This window comes from Perca flavescens, chromosome 15 (genome assembly GCF_004354835.1).
Source record: "Perca flavescens isolate YP-PL-M2 chromosome 15, PFLA_1.0, whole genome shotgun sequence".
Taxonomy (NCBI): domain Eukaryota; kingdom Metazoa; phylum Chordata; class Actinopteri; order Perciformes; family Percidae; genus Perca; species Perca flavescens.
The window spans coordinates 1,056,816-1,071,055 of NC_041345.1; the positions used below are offsets into that span (position 1 = coordinate 1,056,816).

The 14,240-nt window shown below is 41.7% G+C and overlaps 1 protein-coding gene across 1 annotated transcript in view; it reads right to left on the minus strand.

The window, feature by feature from the left end:
- LOC114569956 (phospholipid phosphatase-related protein type 5) overlaps window positions 1-14,240 on the minus strand; it is a 100,765-nt gene that overhangs the window by 69,830 nt on the left and 16,695 nt on the right. Inside the window, 1 exon segment of the mRNA XM_075447451.1 lies at window positions 2,402-2,524. Within this exon segment, the coding sequence (XP_075303566.1) occupies window positions 2,402-2,470 (69 nt within the window). The 5' untranslated portion in view covers window positions 2,471-2,524.

A 14,240-nucleotide genomic window follows, 5' to 3' on the forward strand; every position in this document is an offset into this window, starting at 1 on the left:
GCAATGTGCAGTACAACAAAAATATGGTGTTTCATGATAATTAAACCATGTAAACCTATTCTGGTACAACCTCAAAATACAGTTATGAACCTGAAAATGAGCAGAATATGGATACTTTAAGAACTACCGCTGATAGCCGGTGTCCCGGAGCTCTGTAGTGGCTAAATACAACCAGCAGCTGCTGCTCGGATTTATCGTTCTATCGCACCATAGACTGTTTACGTTACAGCTCTTTACTTACTTTAAACTACTTCTATTTTAGGTATGTAATATATGGTCTATTGGTGAAGTAGAAATGATCACTTTGGGGGCATTTTGTCCACACTGGGACTAAAAATAATTGAGCAGAGGCAGGGATAGGTAGACCAGAAAGGGGGAAATCCGAACACTACGGCTCTAAAGCCCACAGTGCTGCTGCTAAAAAACCTCCACTCTCAAATGTCCGTGCTGTGACCACTGCAACCACCTCGACGAATCACAAACACGCAGGAAAATGTTCGACACGCCAGAAAACAAATGGAGGTGCTGCAGAGCGTGTTTGCTGAGCCTGAAATATTTACCACTGTGGCTTTGGTTGTAGAGATGTGAGCAGAGCCAGACAGTGTAAACATTTAGGGCTCAGCCCAAACCTAAGGGGCTGAGAAATATACCTAATAAGCACTATTTCAAGCCAACTGATAACAGAATGCCTGCATCATTTGGGAAAAAATGGTGGTTGCGGAGGAAAACAATCATCCTGTAGAGTCCACATCCTGTTTTGTATTTAAAGAGGAGTCAGAGAAAATTTTCACATTAAATCACTTTTTTTCTCATTTACAACATCTCTTACTAAAAGGCAGGTGAAGGGTATTCAGTATAGGCTCTATCTACTTACACAAATATACTATGAACTGTGCTTATCTTTGACCTGTTAAAATCTATTATTGCTCCGTATTTTTGTACCATACCATTTTTGTAAACATAGCAGCTGCCAAATATCTATTCTGTAGCTGTAGGGGGCAAATCACAACAGCAAATAGAAAAACACTTCAACAAATCATGAAGCACAACAGCATTAACTTCTACCGGAACAGGTAGGGCCTAGCTAGCAGAGCACGGAGCCTCCTGATTGGACAGACGGACTGTATCATACACATATACACACACATATACATACATATACACACACATATACATACATATATATATATACATACATACATATATACATATATACACATACATACATACATACATACATATATACATATATACACATACATACATATATATATATATATATATATATATATATATATATATATATATATATATATATATACACACACACACACAGAGAGAGACACACACACACACACACACACACACAGAGTGAGACATACACACACACACACACACACACACACACAGAGAGAGACATACACACACACACTGAAGGCAACACACACACTGAGGGTAACACACACACACACACACACACACACACACACACTGAAGGCATACCACACACACACACACAGAGACACACACACTGAAGGCAACACACATTCAGAGACACACACACACTGAAGGCAACACACACACACACTGAAGGCAACATACACACACACTGAGGGCAACACACACACACACACACACACACACACACTGAAGGCAACACACACACAGACACACACACACTGAAGGCAACACACACACACACTGAAGGCAACATACACACACACTGAGGGCAACACACACACACACACAATGAAAGCAACACACACACACACACACACACTGAAGGCAACACACACACACACTGAAGGCAACACACACACACACTGAAGGCAACACACACACACTGAAGGCAACACACACACACTGAAGGCAACACACACACACTGAAGGCAACACACACACTGAAGGCAACACACACACACACACTGAAGGCAACACACACACACACACTGAAGGCAACACACACACACACTGAAGGCAACACAAACACACAGAAGGCAACACACACACACACACACACACTGAAGGCAACACACACACACTGAAGGCAACATACACACACACTGAAGGCAACATACACACACACTGAAGGCAACACACACACACACTGAAGGCAACATACACACACACTGAAGGCAACACACACACACACTGAAGGCAACACACACACACACTGAAGGCAACACACACACACACAGAGACACACACACACACTGAAGGCAACACACACACACACAGAGACACACACACACTGAAGGCAACACACACACACACTGAAGGCAACACACACACACACACACACACACGTTGAACCCAAAGTTACTCCCTTGCTTGCAGCCCTCGTTGACTCATTTTCTCCGAGCGAAAGGCAGCGAGCGATGTGACTGGTTGCATCTCTTACCTCCACAAACAGGAAGCAGGGGACGATGGAGCTGCTGCTTTTCACACCAGGCTTGCCCTCCACAGCCATCCCTCTCTCCCAATGTCCCAACGTCCTCTCGGTCCGGCTCTCTGTCTCCTTATCCTGCAGGAGACAAGTTAGTCGGGTCAGTGCATCGGCCGACCGGCTGTCAGGTCCAGAATGTGACATTAAGTGAGATCCAATCAGGACACATAATGAGCTTTGGATAGATCTGAGGGCTTTCTTTTGGCACAATCACACCACTGTTGGCTGTTTCTTTTCTTACACAGATACATGTTGTCATGTTCATCTACTGCATATGCTACAGACAAACATATTTAATAAGGCTGGGGAGATTAGCTTCTGTCCCGATTTGATTCTTTCCCGATTAAAGGTGCAGTAGGTAAGTCTTCTAAAACTCCCTTTCTGTCATATCTGCTGAAACTGACCCTATGTTCCAGTAGAACTACATGAAGCAGGTCATTAAAATAAATCCAGCTCCTCTGGCTCCACCTACAGCCTGGAGGGAGATTTACAAAAATCCACAGCTCTCTGTTCAGGTGCACCAATCAGGGCCAGGGGGTTGTCTAACTGTTCAGATGCACCAATCAGTGCCAGGGGGTGGGGAGTGTCTAACTGCATGTCAATCTCTGCTCATGCACACGCATTCATTCTCCCTTGAGGGGGGAGGGGCTTAGGAGACAGTTTTAGGCTTTAGCGGAAAGGGGGGAGGGGCTGAGAAGTTGTCGTTCAAATTCTTTGGCTAAGTCCTGGATCTTCACAATCCTACGTCGTTTCCTAAGAAGAATGCACATCCCACATCAGTCAGTCAGTCAGTCAGTCAGTCAGTCAGTCTGATATTTATTTAATTTGTCAAGAAGAACACACGATGGATTTTCTGCATCTTCTGCTTTCGCTCCGTTTCCCCTGGAATCGATTATGATTTAGTTGCCATAGGCGTTACCGTAGAAACAGATAACATGACATCATGACTTCGCATAAACATACACGCCCACTTTCCTAAAGCCAAGTGGCGTGTTATTAGGGTGACCGAATCCCGGCCTAATTGTGCAGAATCTCGAGTATATAGTTCGATTGAACATTAAAAACTGTTCATGGTGGTTTTTAATTGAGTCGTCCTGCAGCCAGCTCGATCCCATCATCACTTGAGTTGATTTTAATGATTGTTTATTGGTATTTTCCGGGTTTACAAGACAAGACAGTTGAGTTTCTGAATAAAAATAATGAATAATTTTGGTGCAGAGTTTTGAAAATCATGTTAAGTGCACGCTACGTGGCTTGTTATCGTGAGAAGAAGAAAGCTACGGTTTTGATTTGATTTATTGGGATCTCCATTAGCTGAGGCCGTAGCCACAGCTAATCTTGTAGAAGTGGATACAGAGATCGAACTAATCCTTTATTCATACAACTAAAAACACTGAAATTTAATTAATTAGTAGAGTTTAACCTGCCAAAAACCATGTATAAAGCCCATCTGGAAAGTTTACCAAACAATTTGCACAATAGATTCTGTAAGGAAAAGTAAATATGAACTAAAAGGTACTGAGGTTTTTACTAAACCCAGGTTCCAATCGGCTGTAAAGGAAAAATGTTTCACAATTAGGGCTGTCAAAATAACGCGTTCATTTCGATTAATTAATCTGAAAAAATTAACGCGTTAAAAAAAATAAGGCAGATTAATCCATTCCATATTGAGGTTTGACCCGGAGAAGTTCTAGCCCCCATTGGACTGTAAAATGAAGGAGGGAGACGAGGACATGTTGCCTGGATCATTGATGGGAACATTTAGCTACTTGTTCCTTCTTCCTGCCAACCCTGGCTACCGAAATCTGGTGCCCTGATATGTCTGCTCTTCTCTCTGATGCTCTGAGACGGACGATACAGGCAACACAAACACCGCTGCACCTGACGCTAGTTAACACTATACCCAACAGCAGCTAACATTAGCCTAGCGCTAGCTAGTAGCTGGATTAAACACTGTTAAAATGCTAACAGCTAACGTTAAACGGTGTAAAGTTTGACTGTGTTTTACTGTAGAGGATTCAACGCCGGTATGTAACAGTCTGCTAGCCTGACCAGCCAGCTGCCACTAGGGTGCGTCTAGATTTCTAGGCTAACAACTAAAAAACAACACGGTGCGTTCAATGAAACTGGTAAACTACAGCCTCGTGGTGCATTTGAAGTTATTGTAAATGTCCTTTTCCCATCTGGTGGTTGTTTTTGTCGTTCAACAGCAATTTACTAGTGAAATAAGTTATTGTTATTGTTATAGATTATTATGAAATCATTTAATTTGGACCATATGGCCTTAGCAATAAACAAGCCCTTCTTTAATGTCACCGACTGTTGTTTAGTACCCTTCTTTTTTCTTTTCTTATTTTCTTAAAAAGTATCGGTTCAGGCACCGTTAATCATGTATACGATGAATTTCGATTAATTAATCACAGAGTATGTAATTAATTCGATTAAATTTTTTAATCGATTGACAGCCCTAGTCACAATCAAAGGAGTCAGTTTGTGGAACAGTCTTGATTGTAGAATTAAAACTTCAAAGTCCATTTATGTGTTTTAAGAAGTGTGTTAAATTATCAATGTTGCAGAAATATAATACTGCGGAGTAGCAGATCAACTTTATTGATTTATTTTGACGTCTTAGAAAAAGAGACGACTCAAATGACTTGGAACTGTAAATGATATTGTGTTGATAAGGGGAAGACATAAGTTTTACTTCTTTCTGCTCCTTTTCATTCATGTTAAATGCTGTTGCTGCATTTGTTTTAAATGAATGAAATAAATAAAAGAAAAAAAAATTTGTCCTGGAGTCCACCCACAACAACAGCTATACATTGACGTGCATCATAATAAAAACAACCACCAGAAAACAACATTCAATACATCACTGAAAGAAAAACAAAAAAAATAACAATACCACATTCAACACAACACAGGACCTAGTTTAAATTATTCACAGACCGTAGAGATGAGATTAGGATATTGTTCACTAATAATATGACCAAGCAAATGCACACAGAGAACCCTCAATGATAGTAACAGCATTCATTAAGTATTATCCAATACAGAGTTCTGCTCAGCTAGATGTTCTTTAAGTAATACTGTGAATTGAGGTTTTCTATTTTGAGAATTGAAATTGAGGTTGGGTTTAGGAAACGTGACACGCGGGACCCAATCCCTTGTCTCCTGGGTGAAGGTCCTGTGTCTGACCCATCCTCCCCCCCGACCAACCTCCCTGTGCTAATTTTCCCCCTTTCATACTACTTACTACTGCGTCAATTTACACACAATCGCAAGGTAATGTAAGTCAATGGAGGCTAAATGGCGTTGATAAACATGCTGAAAAGCGAGTATGTGTCTTGATAACACGCCAATAATTGCATAAGACTTGACGCCACTTCATAAGATCAGTCTGAAACAGAACAGAACATTGATTATATAAATATATATAAATATTGAATACATGCACAAAAAGCGAATTAATTTATTGCATTGCATTCTACAGGTTGTTTTATTTTAAGTAATTCTTGTTATTTAATAACTTTCTAATTTAGCGGTTTTTATTTCACTTCTTATGTTCTATGTTCCTGCTGAAAACAAATGTTTTAATTATCTGAATTTCACTTTAATGTAGTCAGGCTGGGCAAAGAGGGGACTCAGCATGCAGGACGTAGACGTAAAAGGTAAAAAAAGCGATTTATTGTTTAACAGCGGTACAACAAACAGACAACGGTTTCCAAAAAAAAACACGGGGCATCAAAAACAGGCAGCGTGTGGCCGGGTTGGCTCAGTGGGTGGAGCAGGCGCACGTGTGCTGAGAGGTTTATGCCTCGACTCAGAGGTGCAGAGTTTGGATCCAACCTGTGATGATTTCCTGCATGTCTTCCCTCTCTTTCTCTCCCCTTTCTCACCTAGCTGTCCTGTCAAGATTGAGAGCAGAAAAGCCTAAAAAATGATCTTAAAAAAACCAAGGCAGCGGTCAAAAGGTACATCAGGTGACGGCAAATCAAAATCAACACTAGGCAGAGACTCGGGGTCAAACACGGGCAAAGTTTAGTGGAATCCATTTAGGACAAATGAGCTTTGGCTAGATCTGCACCAACACACCGCTGGTGGCTGTTTGGGTTTCATTCAGCACATTGTTTCTGAGACACATTTGTGTTGTTTGTCTACATCCATACATATTTAATATGTGCACTTTGGGCTATGTGCATTGCATTCTGCAGTTTACTGTTGCAAAAATAAACACAGACACAAGGACAAGGGCTTCAACATTAATCAGTCCCTCCAGAAAAACGTGATTATGCAGTCGCATAATTCAAAGCATAATCGGCCAATTCTTTTCAAATATGCCGCACTTTTGCCGCATAAATTGACGATTTCCACTCAAAATATGCGGGGCTTGCATGCTTTCATAATCCCCGCATTTTCATTGCAAAAAAGTCCCATAATATATCTTAGCAGAAAGTTGAAAAATGTTGGGTTTACTTTTTTTCCTCTTTTTCATCAAACAGCAGTTTTTGTAAGTTGCCACAATTTCATCGCCTAAAATTGCATAAATATCCCGCATATTCCATCGCATTTTTTTAAGAAAAAGTGCCGCATAATTAAAGATTTTTGCCCCGCAACAATCACAAAAAAACTCAAAATTTTTCTGGAAGGACTGATTATACTACGGCTAGTCTCGCATAGTTAGACCTTCCTCCAAAATGCTGCGGAGGAGGGTCTGACTAGCACAGCATTCTGGGATAGGAGGAAGACATGCTCTGGTTTATTGGCATTTCTTTAAACCAGGGGTTGGCCATTTCCCCAAGGGGCTACATGAGAAACAGGGACTGTTGAGGAGGGCCATGGACCAATAGGATGAACTCAATTCTGCTCAATATTCATTTTATGTCAGGTGGCACGTTCTCAAACTTCTCTTTTTTTCTCTGGGCATATTAGCGCAGCAGAGTCCACCAAAACACTCTTTAAAGGTCCCATGGCAGATCTGGTTTCTGAATGTGTCCTGCCTTCAGTCTCCTGGTGAGCTGGTCAAAATCTGCACGGCTTTCTACATCACTAGCTGAAACGAGCTGGCTAACCGCAACCGTTAGCATGCTAGAAAGAGCATGCTAGCTCGTTCTCAATGGCAAAGCACTGCTACAACACACACTAGTTCACCATAATCTCCAAAAGAACTACTTCCATGTGCTCCCTGGTTTAGAAGAAGTCTCCCAGCTGATCCTGCCTTGGAACTGACTGAAGGTGGAGAAACAACCTTTCTTTTACTGTCTATGGAGCTAGCTGACATGATCTACGATCTGAGCTACTGAGCATGTGCAATCAAAGATAGTACAGAAGAAGAAAAGAGGTCTCACTCTGTAGCTAAAACAGAGACCTGAACACAGGGTGAAAAGAGGAGCTGCAGCAATGTGCAGTACAACAAAAATATGGTGTTTTTTGAAAATTAATCCATGTAAACCTATTCTGGTACATCCTTAAAATACAATTATGAACCTGACAATGAGCAGAATATGGGAGCCAAAATAAAAAGACACGCTCACGCAGCCAGTGCTGAGACCTCAGAGACTTGAACCCATATAGAGAGGGCAGCAGAGGCAGAAAACAAGGCTTTTTTTTTTTCTGAGTTGTCGGGTTGACCTCTCTTCTGCTGGTGAGTGAGTGAGTGAGTACGTTATGTGCCAGAGAGCTTTCTTCTTCCTCCCAATTCCTTCTACGCTGGAGGGATGAGTGATGCATGGAGCCGAGCTCTTAGCAGCCCTCACAACAACGCAATGTGCAAACCCAGCGACTGCTTTTAGAGAGGGAGGCTTGGACTCTGTGCTTGTGTGTGTGTTTTTTATTAGTCTATTTGTCAGGGACCATGCACAGTTCAAGCCCTGTACCAGAGTTAGCTATACAGCTCATTTAAAACTGTGGTCCCTGTGTGTGTGTCTCTCTGTCTGTCTGTTTTTCTGTGTGCGTCTGTTTGTGTGTGCACAGTACAGGCCAAAAGTTAGGACACACCTTCTCATTCAATGTGTTTCTTTATTTTCATGACTATTTACATTGTAGATTCTCACTGAAGGCATCAAAACTATGAATGAACACATATGGAATTATGTACTTAACAAAAAAGTGTGAAATAACTGAAAACATGTCTTATATTTTAGATTCTTCAAAGTAGCCACCCTTTGCTTTTTTTGATAACTCTGCAAACCCTTGGTGTTCTCTCAATGAGCTTCATGAGGTAGTCACCTGAAATGGTTTTACCTTCACAGGTGTGCTTTGTCAGGGTTCATTAGTGGAATTATTTCCCTTTAATAAAAAAAAAAAAGCAAAGGGTGGCTACTTTGAAGAATATAAAATATAAGACATGTTTTCAGTTATTTCACACTTTTTTGTTAAGTACATAATTCCATATGTGTTCATTCATAGTTTTGATGCCTTCAGTGAGAATCTACAATGTAAATAGTCATGAAAATAAAAAGGAAACGCATTGAAATGAGAAGGTCGGTCTGTGTGTGTGTGTGTGTGTGTGTGTGTGTGTGTGTGCATGTGTCTGTGTGTGTGTGTGTGTATTTGTGTGTGTGTGTGTGCATATGTCTGTGTGTGTGTGTGTCTGTCACACTGGAAAAGGAGAAGCACATTCAGGGCCGGATTCAATGTTCATAGACATGCTTTTATTTAAGAGAAAAGTCAAATAAAAAAAAAGGTCTCATAAAGTCTTCTCACTCTCACAGTTTGGTCGACATAAAGCCCCTAAAAAAGTCAGAGAAAAGTTCCTAATTGATCATAGAAAAACAAAACGGAAAAAGGTAGCAAAAGCGACAAAAACATCGAAAAAAAATAATTAAAAAAAGACCCACAAAAAGTTGGAATAAAGTAACAAAAAACCCTCTGAAAAAGTGACAAAAACTCAGTGGGCCAAAATTTATTGTGGACCTAATTTTAAATGCAGGCAGGATCTAAATATGCGAAATATGCCTTGAGTTTGACACCTGCCGTAGTGGCCAGACTCTCTGTACAAATTAAATGTACCAGAGTCTGGTAGGACCAGGCTAGTGTACCAAAGGGATTCCCTACAACATAGCTTCACATGAGACCACTTTCTAGCTTTAAAGTGGATCCTGCTACAGCTTCTGAAAGATAGCCACCCCCTCTCTCCGCCCATGGGTTTCAGATCTCCCGAAGATAAAACTATCTTATGGGAGGAAAACTCTTCGGTGGCCCAGAGACGAGGCGGGAAAGCTTAATTAATAACACATAAGTGGACCACTGAGCCAGGGATGATTTCACCTAAAGAAAAGGGAATTATAAAGCAGAGCGTGTGCAGACTCCTGAGCTGTCCCACGCACATTTGGTGTGAGTGAATTTCTCTCTGAAGTGTTCTCCGAGTGCTGATTTGGGCGACAAGTTTGCAGCTTTAATTAGTGTGAGAAAATCTCTCTGCTGCTCAGCGTGCAGAACATGGAAACTGAGCTAGAGGCTACACGCAGATCTTCTTAACACAAGCTAATGCTTGCTCTTGGGAATTACTGTAATTGTTGGGGTTTTGGAATTTATAGAGTGTGGTCTAGACCAACTCTATCTGTAAAGTGTCTTGAGATAACTCTGTTATGATTTGATACTATAAACAAAATTGAATTGAATTAACGCCACTGTCCTCGATGGAAGTCAGGGCCATTCAAATCAGTGTTGAGCAAGTTGCAGTTACCAGAGATGAGAAGTAACGAAATACAAATACTTTGTTTCTGTACTCAAGTAGATTTTTCAGATAATTTTACTTTACATTTACAGTAAAATACATTTACTCCTTACATTTTTTTTAACACAAATATCGGTACTTTCTACTCCTTAGATTTTACAAAATTGACTCGTTACTTCAGTTTCAAATAATTTTAGTGGAGTTGCCATTATTATGTTCACACCTCGTCATTGTGCATTAAAGGTGCCCTGCCACACGTATTACTTTGTGGTAATGTCTGAAGTTCTACCATGAACTCTAACATTTTTTTGTGGAAATGCCTTGGTTACCTTGTTTCAAGCCATTCTAGCGTGGTATAGAAAGCCTGCCGGAAGACTCCGCTCGATTTCTGCCAGTTCTCATTAATATTCAACAAGCTAAGCTGCTTAAATCTGATTGGCTAACAGCTAGCCAATGAGAGCCTGGCGGTCAAAATCCTTTATACCCAGCCCAACTGGGCGAGCTCATGAATAGTAATGAGCTCAGGCGGTATGATGTCAGACTGACCGGCTGTTGTGATTGGTCTGATTTCTCAACCGGAAGCCTGGACGAGTGACCGCAGGTCTCTCTGGTAACCTTACTGGGTTAAAGGGATACGCCACATTTCTTCAGCTAGGGGAGACCCCACCTATCTACAGCTAGGGGAGACCCCACCTATCTCCAGCTAGAGGAGACCCCACCTATCTACAGCTAGAGGAGACCCCACCTATCTACAGCTAGGGGAGACCCCACCTATCTACAGCTAGGGGAGACCCCACCTATCTCCAGCTAGAGTAGACCCCACCTATCTACAGCTAGAGGAGATCCCACCTATCTACAGCTAGAGGAGACCCCCACCTATCTACAGCTAGGGGAGACCCCACCTATCCACAGCTAGGGGAGACCCCACCTATCTACAGCTAGGGGAGACCCCACCTATCTCCAGCTAGAGGAGACTCCACCTATCTCCAGCTAGAGTAGACCCCACCTATCTACAGCTAGAGGAGACCCCACCTATCTACAGCTAGAGGAGACCCCACCTATCTACAGCTAGAGGAGACCCCACCTATCTACAGCTAGGGGAGACCCCACCTATCTACAGCTAGAGTAGACCCCACCTATCTACAGCTAGAGGAGACCTTGATAAGCCCTATTTCAATGAAAGGCTCAATCCTACCAAGTAGCTCATCCAATCAGATCGAAGCATTGACGTCAATGCTGCTGCCAGTTCTACCTTTAGACAGTATATAATGGACCAATAGACCCCGTTGCTCTGGACGGAGACCAGGGAAAGCTATTAGAAGCACTTTTCCGGTGATGGCCAGCTTTATTGAGCAGATGTAGATGTGACGTGAGCAACCTGTCTGAAAGTTGGAAGTGTTCTGGTAGCTGTGTCAAGAGAAATCTCAATCATTCCCAATCTTACAGAGACGGAGAGCGTAGGTATATGTAATGTCTCTTTTATATAGACTTTAGTGGTCCCCTAATACTGTATCTGAAGTCTCTTTTATATAGACCTTAGTGGTCCCCTAATACTGTATCTGAAGTCTCTTTTATATAGACCTTAGTGGTCCCCTAATACTGTATCTGAAGTCTCTTTTATATAGACCTTAGTGGTCCCCTAATACTGTATCTGAAGTCTCTTTTATATAGACCTTAGTGGTCTCCTAATACTGTATCTGAAGTCTCTTTTATATAGACTTTAGTGGTCCCCTAATACTGTATCTGAAGTCTTTTATATAGACCTTAGTGGTCCCCTAATACTGTATCTGAAGTCTCTTTCCCGAAATTCAGCCTTGGTGCATAATTACAGTCACTAGAGCCAGTCCCACAATGAGCTTTCCTTAGGATGTAGCATTTCTGTGTCTAACTATTGAGGAGGAGAGGGGGGGGGGGGGGCAAGGTGGAGGGTGGGGGTGTGGTCTTAACCAACTTTCGCCACTTTGCTCGTTTGAAAGCCATGTTGTCTCTCGCTCTCTCATGGGTGGGCCAAATTCTCTGGGCGGGCAAAGCAGAGAAAGGGGAGGTAACCTTTCTCCTTATGACCTCATAAGGAGAAGATTCCTGATTGGCCCATCTGAGCTTTCATTTTCTCAAAGGCAGAGCAGGATACCCAGGGCTCGGTTTACATCTATCACCATTTCTAGCCACTGGGGGCCATAGGCAGGCTGGGGGAACTCATTAATGTTAAAAAAACTTAAAGTGAAATTTTCATACCATGGGACCTTTAAGTCAGACTCAGTGTCTGAGGGACAGTTGCTGTAGCAAAATTATTTCCTAAACATAAAAAAAAGACAATTTCACGATAACATTTTTGCATAAAAATTCACCAGAATGCAGGTTGACGCTCAAAAATTCGGATTTAATCTCGCAAAACTACTATTATTTTGAGGGGGACAAATCTACCTTCTTCTGAACATTTTGGTGTTATACACCCTTAAAAGCAGAATTCAAGAAGGTATCTTAAAATTATTATTTGGAACAATTATGCATTTTCAGTGAACATGAAAATCAAAATTAAGATTTTTAAGTCAACTTTAAATCTAATTTAAGATTTAGGAATGTTACAAAGACCAACATAAAACTCTGTTTAAATGCTTTAAGCGATTATTTAACAAATAAGAAACTTTCAACATAATATAGAGTAACAGAGAGACAGATAGTGTTGTGGGGGAGGACATTAAGTCAGATTCAGTGGGGAGTGAAATCAAATCAGAGGGACGGACACAGAGCTGTAGCAGAGCCAAAGTAGACCACTTTTTAATTCATTAACTTCATCGGTTATCAGGCAAATAAAATGCTGGTACAGATAATCTGTAAACTACGAAAACACAGCCCAGATAACCGGTCCAGCTCTACTTATTACTAAGTATAGTGTTGTTGTGTAATGGCACTGACACACCAACCTGATAATAATAATAATAATAATAATAATAATAATAATAATAATATGGTTGTAAGTTTATTTGATTAGGACAATGCACATTAATCAACATTTCTGTAAATGCGCCAGTGTTAGCCAGTCAGCTAATTTTCAAGTAGTCCTAGCATGCATGTCTTTATGGTGGGAAGAAACCGGAGCACCCGGAGGAAACCCACGCAAAACACGGGGAGAACATGCAAACTCCACACAGAAAAGCCCAGAACGACCTGGATTCAAACCCCAAACCTTCTTGCTGTGAGGCAGAAGTGCTAATCACTAAGCCACCATGCTCCCTCCAATGATGATGAAAGATGAGCATCACTAGAGTCTCTCAAAATCTGTTGAAAATATTTTAAACTGACCTTGGTTGATCTGAAATGAAGACAGATTCAGGAACTGCACGGCCTATTTCTCTCTTCAAATGTTTTCAGAAACACTTTTCGGTGAACTATTTTAGTACAATATGAGTGTGCGTCTCTTCGGTGCGTTCTGAGGAACTTTTTGGACCTCAAGGAGACTGATCAGTCACACTGGCTTTACTGCAAACGGTCAGCTGTCTGGTTGGTGTGTCTGGGGCTTTACGTGCACGGATCTGTGTGTATTTGAGTAGCTATGTGAAAGAAAGCGGCAAGCCAGCTGGTTTTGATCTGATCTGCGGGGTCCAAGTGAAAAGAAAAGCTGCCTAATCTGATCATCCATCCATCAATCAGAGAAAAAGCCAACCAACCTTTCAACACAGACAGATGGCTGGATAGACAGATGTGTGTAGTTTGAGGCCGGCAGAAACAAAGAAAGACAGAAGCTGTGTCTCAATTGGGATACTTATGAGAGTACACTTTTACCCCTTTCCCACCAAGGCAGAGCTGGGGTTGGATCGGAGCCAGAGCCTAAAGTTTCAAATTGGTTCTTTGTTTTTCGACCACCAAAGCACCAGCTCCGAACCAGTAAAAGTGGATCTTAAAGGAACACACCGACTTATTGGGACTTTATCTTATTCACCGTAACCCCCAGAGTAAGACAAGTCCATACATACCCTTCTCATCTCTTATTGGGACTTTATCTTATTCACTGTAACCCCCAGAGTTAGACTAGTCCATACATACCCTTCTCATCTCTGTGCGTGCTGTAACGCTTCCTGACGGCTCCAGCATTAGCTTAGCCTAGCACAGATCCTG